General features: G+C 44.7%; 1 protein-coding gene across 2 annotated transcripts in view; it reads right to left on the bottom strand.

Annotated features, from left to right (window-relative positions):
- Positions 1-27,403, bottom strand: part of KIAA1841 (KIAA1841 ortholog) — a 201,206-nt gene that overhangs the window by 120,084 nt on the left and 53,719 nt on the right. For both annotated transcript variants that reach the window (XM_029593704.1, XM_029593703.1), the window contains exons 5-6: positions 26,983-27,221; positions 24,403-24,461 (exon numbers count right to left, since the gene is read on the bottom strand). In XM_029593704.1, the coding sequence (XP_029449564.1) occupies positions 24,403-24,461; positions 26,983-27,221 (298 nt within the window). The remainder of the gene's footprint in view (positions 1-24,402; positions 24,462-26,982; positions 27,222-27,403) is intronic.

Genomic DNA, 27,403 nt, shown 5'->3' on the forward strand with positions numbered 1-27,403 from the left:
CCGGCACCTTTAAGAGACACCCCGGACTTAAGCATCTGTCAATGCGGCCCTTCGTGGATGTCAAAGTTCAGGATGTCCAAGTACAGGGCATCTCTGAAAGGGACACTGGTCAGTAAGGATGTAAAGGAACATTAAACCACAGATGTACTCAGCTGTAGAAACACAATTTATTCACTAAAAAGAAATCAGAAAATTAAAGATAACGTTAGAACAACCTGGAACATCCTTCAGTGCCTCTCTTGGACTCCAATTATAACTCCTGAAATAGAAAACACAAAAGAATGGATTTAGATTATTCAAAATATGTTTGGCAGAGGAAAGGGGTTATTTGTAAGACATCTAAGAACCTACATGAGAAATACTCCCAATGATCCTTCGGCGAACTTCCAAACCTTGCACTGTGTTGTCCGCTTCCGCAGTTGGTTGTAGAGGTAGATCTAGGGACAAGTTTTCAGGGATCTCCACTTCCAGCCCAAAGTGCAACGCAAGGCTATGCAGCATACAGCAGGCCATAACAATGTATGCAACCTTTTCGGGACTGTATTGGAGGGCACCACCTGACCAGTCCAAGCATCTGAATCATCCTTTCAGCATGCCAAATGTCCACTTGATGACAGACCTAATGCTGGTATGTGCCTCGTTGTAAAGTCTTTCCACTGTAGTGCGCAGAGCCAGGAGCAGAGTCAGCAACCACGGCTTACAGCCATAGCCACCATCACCTATAAAAGAGGTAAGCAATACTGTATCAAAGACAATGACAAAACACCATGAAACACATATATACAGTACTTCATACAGCATAAGCATAACTGGCTCATTTTATACTACACCCATCTTAACAATACAACAGTACCAAAATACTTTTACTGGATAAAACAATTAACTTGAATAGGGTCCTGCTTCCTCCTTGCCACCTGGTTGTCTATCAAGACTTCCGATAGCTACTGTTAGTTATCGAGCAACCAGCCATCACCGTATTTCCCTTCGGGAAAATCGGTTCCGAGCAACAAACTAGCAAGGATGTTGGAATTGAGCAGCTCCCCAGAAATCTTGATACTATATTCAGGATCCATTGATGCGCATCACATACCACCTGCACATTCATTTTATTTATTTATTTATTTAGTGATTTTTTTTTTATATACCGCGGCACGTTAAAAACATCACCTCGGTTTACAATAAACAATAATTCAGCAACAGGCTTTACAGAGAAATTGAAAAAAAAACAAAAAACATAGACATGATATATATCAAAAAATACCAACAAGATCAAAGCAAATACAATAAACAATGGTAATCATGAACCTTAGTAAATGGCCAGTCTAATAATAAATGGAAGTTCAGAGACCAAAAAAGTCAAAATTCGCAGTGAGAAGGTTAAAATCGGCGTGTAGTAATGATTCAGTGAGAACAGGAATATTAATCGGTAATTCAGTAGAGGAGAGGATCATTGAGAGTAAGCTTGTTCGAACAGCCATGTTTTGAGGTTTTGCTTAAACTTCTTATGGCAGGGTTCGAGACGCAGGTCGGATGGCAATTTGTTCCAGATGTTGGTCCCGGCAATCGTGAAAGTGCGGTCTCTTGTAGAGATGTGCTCGATGTGTTTCATTGTAGAAGAGGTGAGTTTGGCTTGGTGCATTTTTCTTATTGGTCTGTTTGATGTGCGGAAAATAAAATGATCGGAGAACCATTGCATATCTTGGTTATGGATCGATTTATGTATGAGGGAGAGAACTTTGAACATTCATCAAATGGAATGACGTCTGACTGCAGAATGCACTTTCCTGTTCTGAGCTGGGGTAAGTGCAATATGGGTGCAATCTATTGCGCCTAATACATTGGGCATCCCAGCTATGTCAAAGAATCCATGCCTGATCTCCTGCAGTTGCCCTGGGTCCACTGGAAAATAAATATACTGTCGTATACATTTCATCATAGCCCTCACGACTTGTCCAATGTGCCACGAGACTGAGGACTGATTCATCCCACAAACCAGTCCTACTGTATTCTGGAAACTTCCTGTGGTGAAAAAATGCAAGGCACACAGAGGTTTTTCCAGCCCAGGGACCGCATGTTGCGTCAATCGGTCTCAGATGGCTTCGCCCGACATGCCTCACCTCTATTTCAGCCTTCTCCACCAGCCTCGGGAGAATGGCGTCTGTAGCGTCTCCTTGCCACACCCTCCGGCTTTCCCGGAGCAGCTCTGGCGCGGCATCCCGCCATGTTGACCTGAGGCCTCCTAGGGCGCGTGCGTGCCTCACATCTTGTAGCAGTGTTGGCGTGAACCTCGGGGGCATCCCCCTCGAGTGACGTCACTACTTCCGCATTCAAAAGGTTGCCCATTTGCTGACTCTCGCCAAGTTAGCAACAGATTGGATTCGTTCTGGTTTGAAGTTGCTCTGCCGCTTCTACTCTGCTGGAAGCTACCTTCACCCTCCGGGGTTCTACTAATCTGGGTACTCGCTCCTTGGGGGGCCCTTTGCTTATTTCCAGGTGCCTATCCTAAATACAGGTACTTGCTCCTCGAGGGCCTGTTTGTTTATCCTGGTGCCTGATACCAATTCTTCAACCTGCTGGAACACTATCTATCTGCTACAGTGAGTACAACTTCTCCCAGTCTGTCTATCTACAGCTCCTTGCTGCCCATCTGCATCAGGCCCTACACCACCATTGTGGAACAGGTCTCCTCTGCCGAGGATTACAGATTGTTAATACCTATCCTCTCTCTACTGCTCATTGGGAACTCTATCTACTCAGCTACAAGGGAGTGTATTATAACATCTGCCAGTCTGTCTCTCCTACAGTGCCTTATTGGACATCTGCATCAGGGCCTTACACCACCATTGTGGGACGGGTCTCCTACACCAAGGATCATAGACTGTTGTTACCAATCTACTCTCTGACACCTCTGGTGGACCTCACTAGCTGTATAATAAAAGATATATTCTCTGGGTTTGTGCATCTGAGTCTAGCCCGGTGCTTCAGTTCCCTATGGGGTTCTCCCCATAGGAGATATCATCACTGTTGCCCCTGAGAATCCACCAAACACCTCGATATCATAACAGATTGCTAACTCCATGGATTCGGCTCAGCTCACCATGTGCAGGCCATTCCAGGCCTGGCCCAGCGAATCGAACAACAGAATTCGCTGGATAGCTTGACTGTGGCCTTTAATCTACTGCACTCACAGATGAATGCTTCTACTACCTCAGGTAAAGAAGAAACACAGCCAGAAGTGATGGTTAAAACAGCTGTACCCCTCTCCGCTCCTATTCGCTTCTCGGGAGAAGCCTGGAGATGCAGGGGATTCCTCAACCAATGCTGTATGCATTTTGCACTTCAGCCTAACAATTTTCCCACAGCCTATGCCAAGACTACGGAAGAGCACTAACTTGGGCTTCTCCGCTGTGGGAGCATGCTGACCCCATCCTGAAGGACCTAGCTGGGTTTTTGGAACTGTTCAAATCCATATTTGATGACCCTGCCAGGTACACAGTCACAGGATCCACATTGGTTCATCTACAGCAAGGTAATAAACCTTTACCAGACTTCGCCAACGAGTTTAAGACTTTGGCTTCAGAGTTGAACTGGGACTCGAGATGCCTGAAGATCTTTTCCTTCGAAGGCCTGAACTCTCGACTGAAAGATGAATTGGCGGCCTGAGAAATGCCTGAGACCTTGGAGGACCTGATAAAGTTAGCCACATGAATTGACCAACGACTTCGGGATAAGGGTCAAGAGGTCAAAGGTTCCAAGAGGCCAAGCCAGGGAGAAATCCGAGTAAAGACTTTACCTAAGTCTATTCAGTCCAAAGCGGTTGCTGGTGAAGAAGAACCTATGCAACTGGGCCACAGTCACTTGACTTCTAAGGAGAGAAGAACGCAGAGATTAGGCCTCTGCATGTATTGTGGTCAAGCAGGCCATGCAGTACAAACAAGCCCTTATCTGTCTGGAAAACGGGCAGACCTAAGTCCTGTGGGAGGACTCTTCTTAGGTCTAACTGCTCCTTCTCCTCCACTCTCTCTGCCAGTCTCCTTGATAAACGGACCACTTGAATTCCAGACTCTTGCCCTAGTGGACTCCGGGGCAAGAGGGAATTTTATACTGAGACGTCTAGTGGAATATATGTGAATCCCCCACTACGACTATGAAGCCTCTGCTTCTGTTATCCTCTATCCATGAGGAGCCCTTACCGGGTGAAGTAACCCTACAAGTGGAACCGGTCAGTTTAAGGACTGGAGCTCTTCATACGGAACCCATTTCCTTCTTCATGCTCGAAAAGGCTATGCACCCCTTAGTACTCGGGTTACCATGGCTACAAAAGCACATTTCTCAATTCAACTGGGCTACACTGGAGCTTTCACGTTGGGGCCCAGATTGTCATGGCAAATGCCTGAAGGAAGTTTCACCACTACCCTGTATGCCTACAATTCCATTGATGCCTGGGTTACCACCTCACTACGCATCGTTTCAAGGTTCATAAAAGGCCCTTGTTATTTAAAGATGCCTGAGGCTTTCACAGATGACTTTGGCATCCATTGTTCTAGTAATTGATGTTCAACTTTTAAGTGTACATTTGATGATGCCGAAGTCCTGGGTGTCTTGTGATGCCCCGGAATTGGGCGTCCAATCAAATATTTTTTAATAAGGATTTAAAAGGATAAGAACATACTGGATCAGACCAAGGGTTTATCAAGCCCGGCATCCAATAGTGGCCAATCCAGGCTACAAGTAACTGGCAAGTACCCAAAAACAAAGTATATCCCATGCTACTGATGCTAGTAATAGCAGTGGCTATTTTCTAAGTCAACTTGATTAATAGCAGGTAATGGACTTCTCCTCCAAGAGCTTATCCAAACCTTTTTTAAATCCAGCTACATTAACTGCACTAACCACATCCCCTGACAACAAATTCCAGAGTTTAATTGTGTGTTGAGTGAAAAAGAATTTTCTCTGATAAGTTTTAAATGTGCTACATGCTAACTTCATGAAGTGCTCCCTAGTCCTTCTATTATCCAAAAGAGTAAATAACCAATTAACATTTACCAGTTCTGGACCTCTCATGATTTTAAAGACCTCTATCATATCCACCCTCAGCCATCTCTTCTCCAAGCTGAACAGCCCTAACCTCTTTAGTCTTTCCTCATAAGAGAGCAGTTCCATCTCCTTTATCATTTTGGTCCCTCTTCTCTGTACCTTCTCTATTGCAACTATATCTTTTTTGAGATGTGGCGACAAGAATTGTACATGTATTCAAGGTGCGGTCTCACCATAGAGCAATACAGAGACATTATGACATCCTCCACTTTATTCACCATTCTTTTCCTAATAATTCCTAACATTCTGTTTGCTTTTTTTTTTTTTTTTTGACTACCACAGCACACTGAGCCGATGATTTCAAAGTATTCTCCACTATGACGCTTAGATCTCTTTCCTGGGCGGTAGCTCCTAATATGGAACCTAACATCATGTAACTACACCATGGGTTATTTTTCCCTATATGCATCACCTTGCACTTATCCACATTAAATTTCATCTGCCATTTGGATGCCCAATTTTCCAGACTCACAAGATCCTCCTGCAATCACAATTTGCTTGTGATTTAACTACTCTGAATAATTTTGTATCATCTGCAAATTTGATTACCTCACTCATCATACCTTTCCAGAACATTTATAAATATATTGCAAAGCACAGGTCCTAGTACAGATCCTTGAGGCACTCCACTGTATACCCTTTTCCACTGAGAAAATTGTCCATTTAATCCTGCTCTCTGTTTCTTATCTTTTAATCAGTTTGTAATCCACAATAGGACATTGCCACCTATCCCATTACTTTTTACTTTTCTAAGAAGCCTCTCATGAGGAACTTTGTCAAATGCCTTCTGAAAATCCAAATACACTACATCCACCAGTTCACCTATATCTACATATTAACCCCTTCAAAAAAGTGAAGCAGATTTGTGAGGCAAGACTTACCTTGGGTAAAGCCATGCTGACTTTGTTCCATTAAACCATGTCTTTCTATATGTTCTGTGATTTTGATCTTTAGAAAACTTTCCACTATTTTTCCTGGCACTAATGTCAGGCTAACTGGTCTGTAGTTTCCCAGATTGCGCCTGGAACTCTTTTAAAATATTGGGGTTACATTAGCTACCCTCCAGTCTTCAGGTACAATAGATGATTTTAATGATAGGTTACAAATTTTTACTAATAGGTCTGAAATTTCATTTTTTAGTTCCTTCAGAACCCTGGGATATATACCATCCGGTCCAGGTGATTTACTACTCTTCAGTTTGTCAATCAGGCCTACCACAACTTCTAGGTTCACCGTGATTTGGTTCAGTTCATCTGAATCATTACCCATGAAAACCTTCTCCGGAAGAGTATCTCCCCCAACATCCTCTTCAGTAAACACCGAAGCAAAGAAATCATTTAATCTTTCCGCGATGGCCTTATCTTCTCTAAGTGCCCCTTTAACCCCTCAATCATCTAACGGTCCAACTGACTCCCTCACAGGCTTTCTGCTTTGGATATATAAAAAAGTTTTTACTGTGAGTTTTTGCCTCTACAGCCAACTTCTTTTTAAATTCTCTCTTAGCCTGTATTATCAATGTCTTACATTTACCTTGCCAGCACTTATGCTTTATCCTATTTTCTTCCGTTCGTCCTTCTTCTAATTTTTGAATGAAGATCTTTTGGCTAAAATAGCCTCTTTCACCTCCCTTTTTAACCATGCCTTTAAATCGTTTTGCCTTCCTTCCACCTTTCTTATGGGCCGATACAGTAAAAAAAGGCGGGAGAGCGCTCTCCTGTGCGCGTGATACAGTAAGTTAATTTATTTAAATTAGGCCCGGTGGTAAAAAGAGGCACTAGGGACACTAGCGCCTCTTTTTGGATAGGAGCGACAGCTGTCAGCGGGTTTGACAGCAGACACTCAATTTTACCGGCGTCGGTTCTCGAGCCCGCTGACAGCCACGGGCTCGGAAACTGGACGCCGGAAAAATTGAGCGTCCAGTTTTTGACCCGACAGCCGCGGGCCGAATTCAAATTTTTTTTTTTTTTTTTTACTTTTTTTACTCTTCGGGACCTCCGACTTAATATCGCTATGATATTAAGTCGGAAGGTGCACAGAAAAGCAGTTTTTACTGCTTTCCTGTGCACTTTCCCAGTGCCAGAAGAAATTGGTCGGCGCTAATTTCTGAAAGTAAAATGTGCGGATTGACTGCACATTTTTCTTTCTGAATCGCGCGCGCATACCTTATAGGGCCATCAACATGCATTTGCATGTTGAGGGCGCTATTAGGTGCCGCGGGTTGGATGCGCGTTTTCCTCCCCTTACTGAATAAGGGTAAGGGAAAACGTGCATCCAAGAGCGTCCAAGAGCGGCCTGTTAATGTGTGGAATACATCTAGACCTTGCTTCTAGGATGGTTGTTTTGTTTTGTTTTTTAACAATGTCCGTGCCTCATGCACATTTTTTATCTTTGTACCTGCTCCTTTCAGTTTTTTCTATTTTTATTTAGTCAAAGTTTCTCTTTTGAAAGTTTAGCACTAGAGCCATAGATTTACTTACTGTCCCCCTTCCTGTCATTAATTCAATTTTGATCATATTATGATCACGATTGCCAAGCGGCCCCACCATCATTACCTCTCTTACCAAATCCTGTGCTCCACTAAGAATTAGATATAAAATTGCTCCCTCTCTCGTCTGTTTCAGAACCAATTGCTCCATAAAACTGTCATTTATTCCATCCAGGAACTTTCTCTCTCTAGTATGTCCTGATGTTACATTATCCAGTCAATATTGGAGTAATTGAAATTTCCCATTATTACTGCACTACCAATTTGGTTAGCTTCCCTAATCTCTCTTAGCATTTCACTGTCCGTCTCACCATCTTGGCCAGGTGGACGATAGTATACTCCTATCACTACACTTTTCACCAACACACAAGGGATTTCTACCCAAAAAGATTCAATTGTGCATTTAGTCTCATGCAGGATCTTTATCCTGTTGGACTCTATGCCATCCCGGACATAAAATGCCACCCCACCTCCCAGATGCTCTTCTCTGTCATTGCGGTATAATTTGTCCCCAGTATAGCACTGTCCCATTGGTTATCCTCCTTCTACCATGTCTCTGAGATGCCAGTTAAGTCTATATCATCATTCACTGCTATACATTTTAAATTCTCCCATCTTACACTTCTGGCATTAGCATACAAACATTTCAAAGTGTGTTTTTTGTTTGTATTTTCATTCTGCTTTCTAATTGATAGGGATAAATTGGAATTTTTTAGTTCAGGTGAATTTTTAATTACAAGCACTTGGATTAGTTTTCTTATTAATGGAACCTCACTGTTAGGATGCCCTAATTCTAATGTGTCATAAGTATTCTTTGAAGATACCTCTCTCCGAACCATGCGCTGCTGAGCGACTGTCTGCTTTCCTCTTTGTTCTAGTTTAAAAGCTGCTCTCTCTCCTTTTTAAAGGTTAGTGCCAGCAGCTTGGATCCACCCTGGTTAAAGTGGAGCCCATCCCTTCGGAAAAGACTCCCCCTTCCCCAAAAGGTTCCCCAGTTCCTTACAAAACTGAATCCCTCTTCCTTGCACCATCATCTCATCCACACATTGAGATTCCGGAGCTCTGTCTGCCTCTGGGGACCTGCTCGTGGAACAAGGAGCATTTTAGAGAATGCTACCCTGGAGGTTCTGGATTTCAGCTTTCTACCTAAAAGCCTAAATTTGGCTTCCAGAACCTCCCTCCCACATTTTCCTATGTCATTTATGTCCACATGTACCACGACAGCCGGCTCCTCCCCAGTAATGTCTAAAATCCTAACTAGGTGACATGCGAGATCCACCACCTTCGCACCAGGTAGGCATGTTGCCAGGCGATCCTCATGCCCACCAGCCACCCAGCTGACGACATTCCTAATAATGGAATCACCAACTACGACGGCTGACCTAACCCTTCCCTCCTGGGCAGTAGCCCTGGGAGACACATCCTTGGTGTGAGAGGACAATGCACCACCTGGAGAGCAGGTCCTTGCTACAGGATCCTTTCCTGCTGCACCAGGTTGATGCTCTCCATTTATGAGACCTTCCTCCAAGGCAGCACCAGAGCTGCCAGTCTGAAGTTGGGACTTGGCTACTATGTCCCTGAAGGTCTCATCTATATACCTCTCTGTCTGCCTCAGCTCCTCCAGGTCTGCCACTCTAGCCTCCAGATATCGGACCTGTTCGCTGAGAAACAGGAGCTCTTTGCTTCGGATGCACACGTACACAGCTTCTCACTGGCAGGTAAAAAATCATACATGTGACACTCGATGCAAAAGACTGGGAGGCCCCCTCTTGCTGCTGGACTGCTGCCTTCATCTCAAATTTTACTCCTGGGGGAATTCTGCGCTACTACAGAATGCAGAATTTGCGCAGAATTCCTCCTTCACGCAGATTTCCTCCCTCACCTCGCAGATTTCTTTGATTTCATCGCCGCTGCGCAGATTTCATCACCGCTGTGCAGATCTCCTCCCTCGCTGCCCTTCCTCGCACCGTTGCCTCGCGATTTCTTCCCACACCAGAAAAGGATAAAAAAAAAAACGGAAGCATGCCGCACACGGACAGCAGCCAATCCGGGACAGCGAAGTCAGGTGGCGCACGGAGAGTGGGGCATCGCATCGCAGCACGGCACAGCGGCTTGAGGTTAGCAAGCTGTACCGTGCTAAAGCAAATGTTGCTTACCTGATGTAACAGGTGTTCTCACAGGACAGCAGGATGTTAGTCCTCACAAATGGGTGACATCGAGGATGGAGCCCTGTACGGAAAACTTTTCTGTCAAAGTTTCAACAAGCTTTGACTGACACTGGCACACTGGGTGCACTGAGCATGCCCAGCCTGCAATTATCCCTGTGAGCCACAGGTGTCTCCCTCAGTCTCGTCTTATAGCTAAAAAGCGCAAGCGAAACTAAAATAAAAGTATACAGACCCAACTCCGCGGGGTGGCGGGCGGGTTTCGTGAGGACTAACATCCTGCTGTCCTGTGAGAACACCTGTTACATCAGGTAAGCAACATTTGCTTTCTCACAGGACAAGCAGGATGGTAGTCCTCACAAATGGGTGAGTACCGAGCTGAGGATGCCCGGGAATGCACCAGATACACCGCAGATGCGCAAAGGCGTAACTACTGAGGTGGAAATGGGAACGGAGGGCATCCGCAACACCATAATGGGTTCGTGGAAGGATGTTGGGTAGTGAATTGAAAAAAGTAAGAGTAGGCGGACTGGCCAAACATGGAGCATGCCGGCTAGTCAAATGTAAGCAATAATAGGCTGCGAAGATATGGAGAGGACTCCAGGCTGCAACCTGATAAAAAAGTACAAGCAGCAGTAACCAAAGGGAAGCTGTTAAGGCTAAGACGGACACAACAGTATGTGGATACCCACAGTGTTGTAGTGAAATGTCTGCTTGTTGGTAGGAAAGGAAATATAGACCACTTAATCAGAAGGATTAGGTCTGTGTGGCCACTGGAAGTAGCAGCTTGACCCTTGCATGAAGGAAAGAGTCAAGTGGAATTCACATGGAATGCAGTGCAATGTAGATAGAATGTAAGCGCAGCATTACTGTCCAGGAATGTGGAAAACCCACTCTCTCCCTAGGGCGAGAGAGAGAGGTTAGGAAAAATTAATAGAGTATTTCCTGAGGAAAGGAGATACAACATCTACCTGAAAAGGATAGAAAGTTGAATGCGTAGAACTACTCAGTGGCAGAGGAACGGAGTCAGGTGAGTATGGAAAGAGTGCATAACTCACGGACCCTGCTGGCAGGAATGACATTAAGAGGGAAAGAAGTTCCCTTGCCAAACTGTGGAAGAGAGGAATGGAAAGGCTCAAACGTAGAATGTATGAGACTTATAAGGAGAATATATATGTTCATTCCGTGATTAGAGAAATAGAGGCGGCTTGATCAGTGGATAATCCATGGTAAGCCGACTCAGAGAGGATTACCGAAAATGGGAACCCAACTCCCAAAACGATACACCTCCTAAGAGAAAGGTGTATCTATGTGGAGGATGTCTGGAGAACAGAATCCGAGGGAGTAAGAAAAAATGGTGGAAAAGTAAAAGGGGTAATACCTCTTTTTTTTTTTTTTTTTTTTTTTTTTTAGCGTCAGGAGGTAAAGCCTGCCATATTAAACGGCAAGATTTATGTTTAGAAGGTTTTGTGACGCTACCAGAACCTAAGAACATCAGTAAGTCTATGATTTGGGACTGACTGGTGAGAGAATAAAAGGTTACTGATATGATGGATTGAGAAGTATGGGAAAGCATACTGATCTCAGTCAGGGAGTGGGGAAAAGAATACTGAACCCCATCCCAGTTCAACATTAGAAGAATGCTGGCTACGAGAGGCAGCAGAAGAGATATATTGAAGAGGCCTTTGATGGAAGAAAAGGCATCTAAGGGAACGCATAGGAAACATGTGCAGGGAGCAGAACCTGTGCATCGTATGGAATGATGCAGACGCCGAGGAAAGTTTAGTTAAACTCAGCGTTAAAAGATTTGCCCTGTACACATGTAATTGAGACCATTCGAGAGGATAGAACCTACGTGGAGAAGGTCTGATAGAGCGTTCATTAAATCTCTTAGATATGTGGCCCAAGGACGCATGAAGTGAACAAGGGCCAAGGGTAGAGCTGCGCAGCTGTCTAGCAGAGCAGCTAAGAGGTAATGCGTGCTTATGAGTTGGAAAGCACATTGTCCCTATGCTGTCTGTCTGTATGCACAAAGAATTGTTGCAAAAGCAGTATTGGAAGGCATAAGGGCATAACTCATGGGTGCAACGTCCAGGAAGTTTATGAGAAACTATGCTGGAGTGCAATAGATGCATAATGGGTTGACAGCTTTCAGGAGAAACTTTATAACCCTAAGGAATTGCGAGCATGAGTCGAAGGAGACTAGGTCCTAGTTCGAACTGGGATAAGAATCAGGGACGAAAGCAATGAAACCACTTAGGTCCATTGAGTATAGAATGTCACTGAATATAACCCATAGCAGTTTTGAATTATGAGAAAAATGCATAGTGGGAAGAAACCCCATAGCCCAACCATGAAAAGTTGAAAGGCTGAGGTTATGGAAAATATGCGCAGGGACATATAACAATGTATCAGAATGTCTGTGCGCATGCTGGACAAGAGGGTCTTAAGACTGTGGTGTCCAGAAGTGTTACAAAAGGGATTTATGGCAGTGACAGTAATCCCAGTTAGTCAATGTATAGTGAGTCCTGAAAAAAGTGAGAGCTCCTTGCATGTACTGAAAGTGGTTAGCAGTAGTCTATGCAAAGAAATTTGAATGATGTTACACTCCGCAGAGAAAACAGCATTCACCAACAGTGATGCAAGAGACAGTTCACTTACCGAAGCTGGTGCCAGCGGCAGAGCTTGGGGTTGTAATGTTGACTCACCATAAAGCACATAGAAACATTAAAATAATGTACTTACTGCAGTATGGAGTGATGGTAACCAAAGATACCATTGTACCTGTGACGTCTAAAGAAAGTTGGATTTTCTTAGGTCCAGGATGTGCGGAGAGTAACTATTTTCTGTTAAAAGAAAGAATAGTGCAATTAAAACTCCCCAACCCCCCTCCCTTCTCCCCTCTGCACTTCGTAGCGCCTGGGGGAGTATACCGGGACTTTGGTACAAGGTGGGGTGGCCGCTCTGATATCTGACCAGATGGGAGACCAGGAGGTGTCCCAATGGAGGATATCATGTAGGCTCCTGCAGGTGTGTGAGCGGTAAGTGGTACCCGCATTTCTGTATGCTGTACAAGGAGACACTGAGACCTGTGGCAAGGCCTCAAGGTAAACTTGTACATGGGGCAATGGTTGCTGAATCTCATGTTTAGCAGATCAGCCAATGCAGCTGGACCTTGGTTGGGAGGGAACCAAGAGTCAGAGCATTGGTCGGCACAGGGACTTGTTACTGACAAGAGAAGAAGCCCTGCTGCAATCCCAAGAAGATAGAGGGGTTCTCCTGATATTGTGGCTAACATAGCTAACATAGCGATATGTGACACTAATACAGTTCTAAAATGCACATGACCCAGAACTTTTCGAACCACGGTCCGAATGGGAGAACACAACTCTATGGGAATGCCGCCGAAGCGGGTACTTACCATCCGACGTGGATCGCCGCAAGACGAGCCGGTGAAGATTGTTGACTCCGACGGTCTCCGGAGTCCTCGAGGGTAAGGCCGGGGACGTAAACGTCCATCTCACTCTGAAACCCGGTATGGTGGCACAGGTACAGAGGAGACAGGCCAGGCGTGAGTGGCGTTTAGACTGCTAAGTGTAACAGATGGCCATAGTCCCACACCACTTGACGGTGGGGCACGCCAGGAACAGAGGAGCCCTAACGGAACTCATGTTCCCTTCCCTCGTCCCAGCGGCTCGATGTGTCGTGACGCCAATGCAGAAGCTGTCGGACCTGGATCCGGAAGTTCTGGATCACCAAGGACTGCCAAAACTGTAGGAACAGTGCTGATGGCAGTGGTGATGTCGCTCTGCCCGAGCGTTGTCCAGCCTGGAGAAGGATGGCACCGATGTGCTGGATGGCGTCAGCGGCGGACGATCACGATGTCGGCGATGATGGGTGCCACGGTGCTCGGCCCGGTCTTTCCCCCAGCGCCGAAATGGAAGCCCTCGTCGTCCTGGAAGGCGATCGATGACGAAACTGTCAGCACGCCTGCTCTGCTCCTGACACAATGGAGTGTCTTAAGCTAATACGGGGCTTAAAAAAGAACCCAAAGCGTGGAGCAATGTGAGGAGGCGAGGGTATTATGTGGCGGTGCTATGTCGGTATTGACGATATTGAAGGCAACCTAAGGGGCTTCGAGGATATCATCAAAATGGGTATGAAAAATCGTCGATGACTGGCCAGGAGAATGATGACAGTGACGGGCACTGACAGCAGTGGCATAGGTATCTTTGAAACGATGTGGAATCGAATAATCGAAAAACATTGCCGTTATTGAAAAAGATACCGGCATCGACTGAGTCGAAGTCGAATCAATAGGGCGTCAAGGACACCGAAGGAAAACGGAGGTGTCGAGGGCATCGATGCATGGAGGCGGGCATTTATGCCGTTTGTGGCATGGCCACGGGCATCAACTATAGGGCCACAGACGTTGACGGTATCGATTTGGACAGACTCAGATTTCCAAGTGTACATGGCATCGGTGCCCCAGACACGTGTGTCGGTGGCATCGATATGGACACGTATGGAATCGATGGCATGGATCTCCCAGTCGATGAATTCCATCCCGGCATCAACGCCAGTCCTGGAATCGGCATGGGCATCGATTCCAGCCATAAGGCTGGCATTGGCATCAACGCCCATCCACGGAATCGAGCCGGCATGGATACCCACCGATGGGACCCCCCTGGGCATCGAATTTCACCGATGGGAGCAGCCTGGCATCGACTGCCCTCAATGGATGCATTCTAACATAGATGCCCATGGATGAAACACCTGGGCATCGGTGTCCATCGATGCAAAAGGACCTGGCACCAATGCCATCGACGGACGGCCATCCGGCACCAATGCCATCGACGGACAAGCCATCCGGCACCGATGTCCATCGATGGGGACCATCCGGCACCGATGTCCACTGATGGGGACCATCCGGCATCGATGCCCACCGACGAATCGATGTGGCACCGATGCCCACTGATGGAAAAGGGCTGGACATCGGTGGGGAGGATGGGGCATCGATGGCATCCCCAAAAGGGGGGGTGGCATCGATGAAGTGACCCTGGGATCGTTAAAAAGTGTCTCGGGCAGCGGTGGCGGCGACCCGAGTATGCATGGCAGTGACTAACAGCGTGTGCGTCAATGGCATGCATCTGGGTAGGGACGGCACCGAGGAAGCCCAAGGAAAAAAACAGTGCGTAGGAGGAAAAAGCCTGGTAGCACTGAAAAGCAAAAAACATGGATAAAGGCATCAGGGCACCGTGGGGGGAGGGGCGCTGATGACATATAAAAGCCCAGGGCGGTTTAGGAGGGTCCCGGTTGTTGTAGCGATAGGGTATCGACTGCGTGAGGGTACCAGGGAACGAAGGACTTGAAGCTACAGAGGTCCTAAAGTTAAGGAAAAAATCCCTACCCCACTAGCATAAGCAAGCAGAGTGTCACAGAGATACTCGCAAGCTGTTTAAAGCTAACTGAAAAATGGGGGAAGGGAAGGCTTCAGTCAGTTAACAGCCTTAAGATAGTGACAGAAACCGACCGAAAAATAAGAATTAGTACTCACCGAGCGTCGTAAAAACGTACGCGGAGGGAGACCTGTGCAGGGAAAAGTGTTTTTTTGAAGTGAAAAGTTAAGTGTTTCCATGAGGTAATTAGTTAAAAAATCCTCACAGAGCTCCAACCGCTATGCTGACTGCAGAGCGGAAAAAAGAAGACTGAGGGAGACACCTGTGGCTCACAGGGATAATTGCAGGCTGGGCATGCTCAGTGCACCCAGTGTGCCAGTGTCAGTCAAAGCTTGTTGAAACTTTGACAGAAAAGTTTTCCGTACAGGGCTCCATCCTCGATGTCACCCATTTGTGAGGACTACCATCCTGCTTGTCCTGTGAGAAAAACCAGGACCCAACATTCGAAAATAGAGAGAAAGGGGAGGGGGAATGGAGAAAGAGAGGAAGGGGGAAGGGGGAAGGGAAGAGAAGAGGGGAAAAAAAGAAGAGAAGAGGGAGAGAGAGAAGGGAGGGGAACAGAGGGAAGGGGAAAGAGAAACAGAGAAAGAAGGGGGAAGGAGAAGAGGGGGAAAAGAGAGGAGGAGAAGAGGGAGAGGGAGAGAGAGAAGGGAGGGGAACAGAGGGGAGGGGAGGGGAAGGGGGACAGAGAAAGAGAGAAGGGGGAAAAGAAAGAAGGGGGTGGGGGAAAGAGAAAGAAGGGGGTAGGGGAAAGAGAGGGGCTAAAGAAGATTCCCAGGTGTCTACCTGGGAGTCTGTATGTGGGCGGTGGGGGAGTGTGTGTGTGTATGAGAGAGAGTTGAATGTGGGGAGACAGAACATGTGTGTGACAGATGGCATATGAGAGAAAGCATGTGTCTGATATCATGTAAGAGAGACAGTGAGCATGTTGGGGATTCATCCCAAGTCTCCCATACGGCAGTGCATGATGCAATCATTAGAGAAGCCACTTCCACACCACAGAGGTAGAGGTGCAGTTGCATCAGAGCCCATGCAGTGAAGGGGCCCTGGTATGGATACTCAGGTGGAGAGGTTAGCAACAACTGCAGCAGTCCCTGCCAGCTTGGCTCATCTGCAGCAGCAGCAATTGACACTGCTGGCAGATGAGTCAAGTTGCCAGGGACACTCATTGCACTGAAATGCAGAATAATTTGCAAAACAATATTGTGTTATTTTGAAAAATAAATGTGCAGAATTTAGAAAATGTGTGCGCAGAATTTTCAATTTTTTTGCACAGAATTCCCCCAGGAGTAAAATTTGTTCAGTTTCTAGTTAAGTTTTAGGCTGCTATGGGAGTAGGAATGTGTCTAATTAGGGTTCTTTAAATGTATTAGTGTATTCACTATATATATCTGGTAATGACGTAAAAGGCAATGATCAAACTCTTGATAAGTTGTGGGGAATTCGTGAGGTGAAGTTATAGGGCTGATTTTTTTTGTTTTTTTGTGAAAGTGACACCTGCCTATAAATGAAAGGATGAGCTAGGGGAAAAACACAAACACACACACACACACACACACACTAACTTGTTTATTAGCTGCTTTACTATTTAAAAAACAAACATTAACTTCTGTTTATAAACACTAATTAACCTGTGCCACCGCATGGTCCTCTGGTCTTCTGTTGTTGACAGGATTATTTGCTATCGCTCTCCCTTGTGTAGCTGCCCTAATTCTTGCTCGCAGATGCAAGAAGACGGTCAGCACGTCAAGGAAGTAAACAGTTTCCATTGAAAAAGCAGGAAACCTTCAGGAACAGCCAGCTATCACTAGCTCTAGCACAATAACGCCAGGGTAAGGCAAGCGCAAAATTTTGAATGTAAAAAAATTGAATGTCCCCTAGTCTTTGTACTCTTTGAAAGAGCAAACAACCGATTTGTGTTTACTGGTTCCACTCCTTGACCTATCTGCTGTTTATGACACTGTTGATAACAGCATAAGATATGTCATAATGGGTCAGACCAAGGGTCCATCTAGCCCAGTATCCTGTCTCCAACAGTGGCCAATCCAAGTCACAAGTACCTGGCACATATCCAAACATTAAATCGATCCCATGATACTAATGCCAGCAACAAGCAGCAGTTATTCTCTATTGATTAATATCAGTTTATGGACTTCTCCTCCAGGAACTTATCCAAACCTTTTTTAAACTCAACTACACTCGCTGCCTTAAGCACATCCTCTGGCAGCAAATTCCAGAGCTTGCTAACTTCATAGCGTGCCCCTAGTCCTTGTATTATCTGAAATATTCACATTTATCCATACAAGTCCTTTCATAGACCTTTGTAGATCTCTATCATATCTGCCCTCAGTCGTCTCTTCACCTAACCTATTTAGCCTTTCCTCATAGGGGACCTGATCCATGCCCTTTATCATTTTGGTCACCCTCCTCTTTACTTTCTCCATTGCAACTATATTTTTTTGAGATGCCGCAACCAGAACTGCACACAGTATTCAAGGTGTGGACTAACCATGGAGCAATACACAGGCATTATGATATTCTCTGTTTTATTTGCCATTCCCTTCCTAATTCTGTTTGCTTTTTTGACTGCTTTTTTGACTGCTGCAACACACTGAGCAGACAATTTCAATGTAATATCAACTATGATACCCAAATCTTTTTCCTGGATGGTAACTCTTAATATGGAACCTAACATCATGTAACTACAGCATGGGTTATTTTCCCTACATGCATCACCTTGCACTTGTCCACATTATATTTCATCTGCTATATGGATGCCCAATCTTCCAATCTCAAAAGATTCTCCTACAATTTATCGCAAATCTGTTTGTGATTTAACTACTCTGAATAAATGTGTGTCATCTACAAATCTGATCACCTCACTTGTCGTACCTCTTTCCAGATCAAAAGCATTGGTCCAAGTACAGATCCCTGATCACCACCTACTCTCTTATACTCTGTCCTCATTTGGATTTTGGGACTCTGTCCTTTCCTGGGTCTCTTATCTCACCCATTGCACGTTTAGTGTTTCCTCTGGTGGATTCTCTTCTACTGCCAGACTACTACCAGTTGGTGTGCCTCAGGGTTCTATCCTGGGCCCTCTTCCTTTTTCTTCTCTCTGTATACTAATTCCCTTAATACTCTGTTCTCTTCTCATGGTTTCAATACCATCTTTATGCTGATAATTCCCAGATTTACCTCTCTACACCAGAAATTTAATCAGGAATCCAGACCCAGATCTCAGTTTGACTGATTGTTGGCTGGATGTCCCACCATGACCTTAAACTCTACATGGCCAAGACAGAGCTCCTTATCTTCCCCCCACCCCCACCCCAAGTCCACTTTTCCTCTGCCTCCTTTTTCTGTGGATAACACTATAATCTTTCCAGTCCCCTCAGCCTATAACCTTGGATTCTTCTTCAACTCTTCCCTCTACACTTATCGAAAACACTGCTAAGCTGTGCTTTTTTTTCTCTATAACATCACCAAAATCCATTTCATCCTGAGTACACTATCAGAACCCTTAGCCATTTTCTCTTCACCTCTCACTTAGACTATTACAACCTACTTTTCACAGGAGCCATCTCTCTCCAAGCTATTTAATCTATTCAAAATTCAGCTGCGCAATTAGTAAACACTGAATCTTTCGCCAAAGTTGCTACACCCCTATAACTCTTCGTCTCAAGTCATTATCGGGCTGATTCAGAAAGAAGCGCGAGAGAGCCAGCAAGAGCCCGCTCTCCTGACGCGCGCACAGGCCAATGTCCCGGGCGCGCAATTCTGTATCTGCCCGCATGCAAATGGGGGCCCGCAGTAAAAGGAGGCGCTAGGGACACCAGTGTGTCCCTAGCACTTCCTTTTTGACAGAAGTGGCGGCTGACAGCCACAGGTTCAGAAAACGGACGCCGGCAAAATTGAGCATCCGTCTTCCAACCCGCGGGTAGATTTTTAATTTTTAATTTTTTTTTTATTTTTGGGGCCTCCGACAATATCGCTATGATATTAAGTCGGAGAGTGTACAGAAAAGCAGTTTTTTCTGCTTTTCTGTACATTTTTCCTGGTGCCGGCTGAACTTAACGCCGGAGCGCACTTTACTGTATCGGCCCGCTAATTGGCTTCCTATCCGTTCCCACATTCGATTTAAGTTCCTCTTACTTACCTACAAAAGCCTTCACTCTGCAGCTCCTCACAACCTCTCCTCTCTTATCTGTATCTACACCCTTCCTCATAAACTCAGTTTATTAGGCAAGCCACTCCTATCTGTGTACTTATCCTCTATCACGAATTCCCGACTCTGTACTTTCCACCTGGCTACACATTTTCCTTGAATTAGGCTTCCTGAGCTGATGCATCATGTTCCCGCTCATGCCTTATTTAAATCCTGTCTAAAAATACACTTATTTTGAGGCTGCGTTTAAATCTTAACTTCCCATTTTCTTGCTTACAGCCTCAATAATTTGCAACCATTATCTTAATAAATGAAGTTCTCTCTCTTTTGCCCTATATGTTTGTTTGTCTTGATTACATTGTAAGCTCTACCAAGCAGGGACTATCTCTTATATGTTTTTTGTACAGTGCTACATATGCCAAGTAGCGCTGTAGAAGTGTTAAGTAATAGCAGTAGTCAATGGTAAAGTATGTACCATTAAAGGAAATTCTGTATAATTCAGACAGAAAAGCCAAAACTTATTGTACTAATAACAACCAAGTCTAGATAACTGCAATGACTCTATAGAATGGATATGAGTAGGTATTTAATTCATGCCCTAGGGGCTGGCCCAGTGCCTCGGTGTGTACATGGGTTCAATTCCTGGCTCGGGTCTTTCGCTCCCCAGGTTGGCTGGGATTGAAAATAATGGACAGGCAGCATTCACAGTCTTCAAGAGGGAGTCATAGTCATCATGCAATGGCAATACCTAGTGGTTAGATTTAGGGTCCATGATTGCAGAGTTTTGAAGGAGCCCTATGTATGGCCCTTGGCCAAGAACTGTCAGCATATTTACTAGTCTAAAATAAGTTAGGATTGGTTATAAAATAAGGGAAAGACTGCTCTGGTAGTTGTGCCAGATCATAGCTCTCGTTCTGTGGTGAAACAGGGGTTTTGCATGCTTTGTGATTTATTGTTTTGCTATGTGATTGTTTTCCCCAAATAACTCATTTCTTCTGTGCTGGCTTGCAGGGGTGTTTGACTTCTGCACTGCAGTTAAAACAGAGGCTTGCGATGCTGGCTTGACTCAGATTGAGGCTTGAATAGCATACATATCCCAGCATCCCTGAAGACGTATTAAGTCTGAAACATCCTGCAATGCCATGGACTAGAAAAACTATTAAAAGTCAGAAGGTTATTAGTCAGAGAGCTGATGCTAGTACTTTTTGCCGTGTTTGGCCTTTCAGACAGAGAACTAGGCCTGAACTCTCTAGTCTCAGCTGGAAGTACAGTGAGAACAGACCTCCATCTAAGGCCCTGTTCAACTCACGGGGACAGTCTTTTTCCCGATCTGCCCAGACACTAGATAATAGACATGTTTAGCTATGTTTTGCTGTTTAATCTTTGTTGTTCTACCCATTCTTGTTTGCAAGTATAATCTTTTTCCATTCACTGCTCCTATTTTGTGTTAATAAACTTATTAATTTGTTAGCTCTGCCTGATTGTCAATCCCATTATGTGTGTTTAGTCTGTAGGGTGCATGCCTAGGAACTGGGTGTCTCTTGAGTTGTGTGGGATCCTAGTTTTCCTAGCAACCACCATGGGATAGCTTGCAGGGGGGAACTTGCTCAGAGGCGAGCAAGAAACCAATTGATGGGTGGGAGGCTGCCAATGTAGGAGTGCATGTACAGGAGGGCCTGGGCAGTGCTTGGCAAGACCCTCTGAGTGGCTACAGGGTTAACCCCAAGAGGATGTCAAAAGTAGCACTGAGGCATTATGTGATAGGTTCCAATTGAGCTGGAAGCCAAAAGAGCAGGGGGAAACTGCTGGCTAAAAAAAATAAATAATGCCTATAAAATTGATCAAGGGTTTTCCTCAAATTTACTACAGGATAATGGATTACATTGAAATAACAAAGCTTTTAGATAATTCATATGATAAAAGATCATGTAATGTATACAATACCCTGAGAGGTCCTCTAGAACAGATTAAAATGCTCTTTTTTCAGTACATGTGAATGATGTGCCAGGATGATTTTAAAACATTATAAGTATTTTATATCTCTTCTGTATATCTCAGAAATCTAAAGGCATAAGAAAAACCACTTTGCAAGATAAAAACTAATTTTACGCCTGTAAAACATGTATACAACGTAAACTGTTGTCACATATGTAGAAGAACATACAGAGGAAAAAATAACATTCCAATGGAAAAATGTAACAAGAAATGGAAACAAAAAAATATGAAAAAATTCATATTGGTAACAAGTTTGAAACTGTGCATATAGTTAGAATTATCTGTAAAACACAGGCTAACCTGTTTTAAATATAAACAGAGGTTCCATTGAACTCTAAAGAGAAGGATTGTGCTGGGGATAACACATAGCAGAGGGATAATTCCAACATATGACGTGGAGTTTTATGAAGATATGTGGTTGCCATTTCAAGGGTGTAATGCAGACCAACAAAGAGAAGACTACACAGAAATATCAGTATACTGTAAATGATCACAGCCAGCGTTGCACAGCTCTGCCACTCCTACGGATCCTGGGTCACCTCTCCTGCAAGTCACTCCTCTCTCCATACACCGTCCAGCTGTCAGCAAAACTCCATAGGTCCTGGTCCAGGACCTATGGTCCAGCATGTGCATCACAGGTTTCACAATTTAAGACAAAAACATTCCTTTTAAACTAACAGTCATTTACCATCCCCCCACTCTGGTAACTTACTCAATCTCCATAGCAGAACCTGAGGATTCCTCTGTCCAGGAGTCTACCTCCATATCCTGCTGCTCTTCCTCTGAGGAGCTTGGCTTTTCTGTCCACTGCCACCATTCCGGCACGTCCCTCCTCCTCTATTACCATTGATTCAGCTATGTTGAAATCACTTCCACTTAATTCTGACACCTGTTCCAGCTCTCCCTCGGCCCACGGATCAGGTGGTGCCTCTAAAAACCTCCTTTAGCGCCCTCTGCTGTTTACCCTGGCTTTTCCTGCCACTGGCTGGGTTGTGCTGCATCACAATACGTAAACATTTTCAAGTTGCTAAGTCAATGAAGTCTATGCCAGACTCCATATTTTATAAAAAGGCATATTTATTTATTATTTATTAATTAAAGCTTTTATATACCGACTTTCTTGATACAAATCAAATCAACTCTGTTTACATCGAACAAGCAGTTAACCATAACCAATTAACAAAAGACAAAATTTGATGAAGCATAAAGTTACATTATAACAAGGGAGCAAAAACTGGGGATAGGAAAATAAAGGGGGAAGAACAGAGATAGTATACTATATACAGGTGAGGGTGTGGGAGGGAGGCAAAGGAGCCAATGTTGTTATGACGTATTAGTGTGTCTTAGTGCTTGTTTAATTACAGTGGAGATGGGAACAGTTCTGAGTCAAGCTATTGGACTAAGAACAGGGAAAGGCTCGACCGAAAAGCCATGTCTTGAGTTTCTTTTTAAAAGTTAGGAGACAGGTTTCCTGCCTGAGGTCCGGGGGCATGGCGTTCCAGATGGAGGGACCTATTGTTGAGAATGCCCTGTCTCTGATATTTGAGAATGCCCTGTCTCTGAATATTTGAATATTTGACAGGGCATCCGAGAATGCCCTGTCTCTGATATTTGAGCATATGTTTATCCATAATATAAAAATAGGTCTTTTCCCACCTCATTGTGTTTATTATTTCTTTGCCATTCATGACTGATGGTACAGTTTCAGATTTTCAGTTTGCTGCTATAAATCATTTGGTAATTACTAATGTATCATCCATAAACTTCTTCTGATGTATATTAAGTTGGTCTATATGCATCATACAGACTTTATAGCTCCAGCTATCTGCTTTCACAGTATAAGATTCAGTATAACTGACCAGAAAGAATGTATTTACCCTAATTCTGTGTGTTCTGCCACTTTGGGTTTGTTCATGTTATACTTTTTAGTATAAATATGGTATTTCCAGTGATGCAATTAACAATCATGCTATATATGTGAGACTGAAGTTGGATGAGCTGTCTTAAAATTCATAAAAATGAATTGGACCAAAAAAAAACTGGCCACAAATATTTGGTCATGGGTACTTTAAAGATCAAGTTTCAAAGCCATTTATACAGGTAATTAGTGATTTACATGCATAAATTAATGGTCTGAAAACTGCCCTCCCTCAAATTAGTGAACAGTAAAGCCTGGTCCTCCAGAATGTGAGCACTTTTTGCTGCACATAGAGGCAGCCCTCCTGGGGCGTGCTTAGATGATGGGGGAACAACGCATATAGATTGCATTTTCAAACCTATGGAGGTCATTTTCAAAAGGATTTTTGCATGCAAAGCTGGGTTTTACAACCGAAAATAGGTTTTTGAACATTACTACTTTTACACGCATAACTCCTTTGAAATTTCACTAAACTACCAAAATGTTTTACGTGCGTAGATGGACTTTACAGACACAAATGGACTTTTGAAAACTGCTATGTTATATGTTACTTCTGCATGCACAACTCCTTTGAAAATTTACTCCTATGCATTTTATTTTCTATTGGAAAGTATCCACACGAAAAGCAGAAGCAAATGTCCATGAGTTACTTTGTATCCAGGGTAAGCTTCAAAGTAAAAAGTGCATAGGTACTTTCGCTTTGAAAATTGGTTCAAAATCCACAGGTAAAATTTGTCCCAATGTGAAAAGTTTGTAAATTTCCCTTGTTTTCTATTTTGAGGCATGCTATCACTGGCACTCTCTCACCTGTGTTTGAAGTGACAGTTTATGCTCAAAATACTCCTCCATTGTAATATTTTCCTGTTGAATCCACAGATTGGTCCCATCACAGAAAGACAGGGTTGGAACAGTTTCAGACACACTGGACGGAGGGAAACCTATGCATCATTGTAACATTTTGCATGCAAGTAAGATGAAGCCTGAATGCTTACATTGTTCCAATAAAAGAACACATCACAATTTATTCTCTAACTACCAAGACTGCTGTCTGTACCACAAATTAGAATTAAAATGCCATTTGCTAATAAGCATAAGAACAAAACCAAGCTACTCACTAATGAATCCATCTTCAAGAACTCAGAGGAGATTAGGATGGAAATGACATTCCCTGGCTCTAAAACATAGAAAGGATCATTATCGTAGGATCATTTACCTATTGGATTTGGTAGATAACCATGCCATCTTAAAGCAATACTTCAACATGCTAATTAACCCAAACAAACTGACTATTTTTAGATGCAAGGGTATTAACACCCTGTAGTATACACAGTGCAGGAAAAAATAATAATAAAGTAGTTAACTTTGCAGAACTCCAGATTAGCCCTCACAAGCAAACATGCTACGTTTTTTCAGAATGTGTTCTCATCAGATTTTACACCAGACTTACAGGCCGATACAGTAAGGAGCGGTAGGAAGAGGTGCGTTACGGCCAGGCGCACCCGTGTTTGCCGCACGCACAGTTCGGATCACCTACCGCTCGATACTGTATTGAAATAGCATGCAAACGCAAGCCGCATCCGAGAAGCGTCCATGAAGCGTTAGGCCCGCGCAATCCATTTTACTGTATAGAGTGCTATACAGCGCCTATACAGTATCCTGGGTGCGCTGGTACCTGTCATTTCAAACGTCATTTCAAATGACGTTTGAAATGACAGGTACCAGGGAGGATTGCGAGTCCTCTTTCCCCCCCTCCCGAAGCAAGGCAGGGCAAAAATTAAAACAAAAGTGAATAAAGTGAATAAAGTGAAATAAAAGTAAACTTACTGCATGTGAATTTTCTTTGAACAGTCCTCTCTCTCTCTCCTCCTCCCGAGGCGTGTACTGCGGCTCCCCTGCCTCCCGGGGGGAGCCGGCGCGAAAGCGGCTTCCAGCAGCTCCCCGCCGGCGAAGGTGAATAAATGTGCGCCTGTGCATGTAATTTGGGCGCTCAAGGCGAGACGTCATGACGTCTGGCGTCACGGCGTGTGACGTCTGCGTTCGCTATTGCACTGTCTTGAGCGCCCAAATTGCATTCATTCACCTTCGCTGGCGGGGGCTGCTGGAAGCCGCTTTGGCTCCCCTACCCCCGCCGGCGAAGGTGAATGAATGCACGCCTGTGTACGCCTGTGTGTGCAATTTGGGTGCTCAAGGCAGTGCATTAGCGAACGTCGACGTCACACGCCGTGACGACAAACTTCGTGATGTCACGCCTTGAGCTCCCAAATTGCACGCACAGGCGTACACAGGCGTGCATTCATTCACCGCCGGCGGGGGCTGCTGGAAGCCGCTTTCACCGCCAGCTCCCTCCGCCTGGATGAATGCACGCCCGCCGGCTCCCTCCGCCTGGATGAATGCATGCCCGCCGGCTCCCGCCGCATACGGGAGTGCATTCATTCACTCACCTTCGCCGGCAGGCGTGCATTCATCCAGGCGGAGGGAGCCGGCGGGCGTGCATTCATCCAGGCGTACGGGCGTCCATTCATCCACCTTCGCCAGCGGGGGCTGCTGGAAGCCGCTTTCGCCGCCGGCTGCCCCCGGGAGGCAGGGGAACCCGCACCTCGGGAGGAGGGGAGAGAGGACTGTTCAAAGAAAATTCACATGCAGTAAGTTTACTTTTATTACACTTTATTTACTTTTGTTTTAATGACATGTCAAGCCGATTTTCGCCCTGCACCTTGCTTCAGGAGGGGGGGATTTTGACCGGAGCCTGCCTATTGCTGTCACACCACACTAACGCCAGGGTAAGGGTTCCGGGGGTGAGGGGGTCGTTTGCCCATTAAATTTCGTCTCTCTGACCTGACGCTCCACACTAACGCAGGGGTAAGGGTAGGCGGTAAGTTAGCAGGTTAAACGCGCGGCAAAACTACAGGTTAAAAAGGAGATAATCGGGGCACACATTACTGTATGGGAGGGAATAGCTAATCAGAGCGTTTACATCTCATATATATGCTGCGGACGGAAAGGATTACCGGTTGATTTAAAGAAGCGGTAAGGATGAGTTAAAAGGGATAGTGAATCGCGGGTTGGACTTACACGGCCAAATTGTTAGTTAGAAGCGGGTTAGAAGCAGGGTAACCACGGCCGCGCTTTACTGTATCGGCCTGTTAGGAAGTTAAAATGGTTTTATAAAAAAGGTCTTTGATGTGTATCTACCACAAGGGTAAGATTTAAGTTTCTGATTTAGGGCAACAAGTTAACAAAGCCAGTTGACTTGCAGGGTTATGAAATAGCATATCTTCTGACCACAAATTTATTTTCCTTAAACTTCAGAAAATATTGTGCAAGCAAAAGCTTGTGACAAAATGACCCTGGGAAACTTCTGCCCACTTCTTAGACTTAGCACCTTCAAATGAAGGTTTCACAGGGCTTTTGCCAGAAGCTTGGGCTTTTATGTCTATAGAACCTTTCTCCCTTAAAAGAGAGTGAAGAAAATATTGACCACAAAGCATATTATGATTGTATTGATTAGTTTGTAATCTCTACTGAGTAGAGACTGTCTGAGTTTCTGTACAGTGCTGCTTATATCGAGTAGCACTATAGAAGTGATAAGTGGTAGTAGTACAGGCTTTTCCCATTCCTCTCATGAGCTTCTGTTTTAAAACTGAAGGTCAGTTCCAAGCAAGAAAGAAATAAGAGAGCAATTCATTTCCTGTTACCTAATATGGGAGTCTCATTCTTCTCCTGCTCCTTAGAGTTCCTCTTAACATATTTCATCAACCAGTCGAAGATCTGAACATCACAGTGAACTGAAATGTCTACCTCTTCCCAGCGCTGCGCATCCATGGACAAGTACTCCGCAAAGTACTTCATCTCCGATATCAACAGGTCTCGTGGGCAGATAAAATCTCGTTTCAAATTTTTCGCTTCGTCACACACATGAATCACCATGTTTGGCCTTAGGGAGAACAAAAATAATAAAGCTCATGCAGAGGTACCAGTGCAATCTAAGGCATGCTGGGACAGCAAATTGCTTGCTTTGGATTGTTTGCGAGTCTATGTCTTCATGCAAGCCTATGCTACGTCTTCCTGTCATGACAGTTAACCTGTCTAGCAAAATAACCATTAAGAATTTGTTAG

Source organism: Rhinatrema bivittatum, chromosome 3 (assembly GCF_901001135.1).
Source record: "Rhinatrema bivittatum chromosome 3, aRhiBiv1.1, whole genome shotgun sequence".
Lineage (NCBI taxonomy): Eukaryota > Metazoa > Chordata > Amphibia > Gymnophiona > Rhinatrematidae > Rhinatrema > Rhinatrema bivittatum.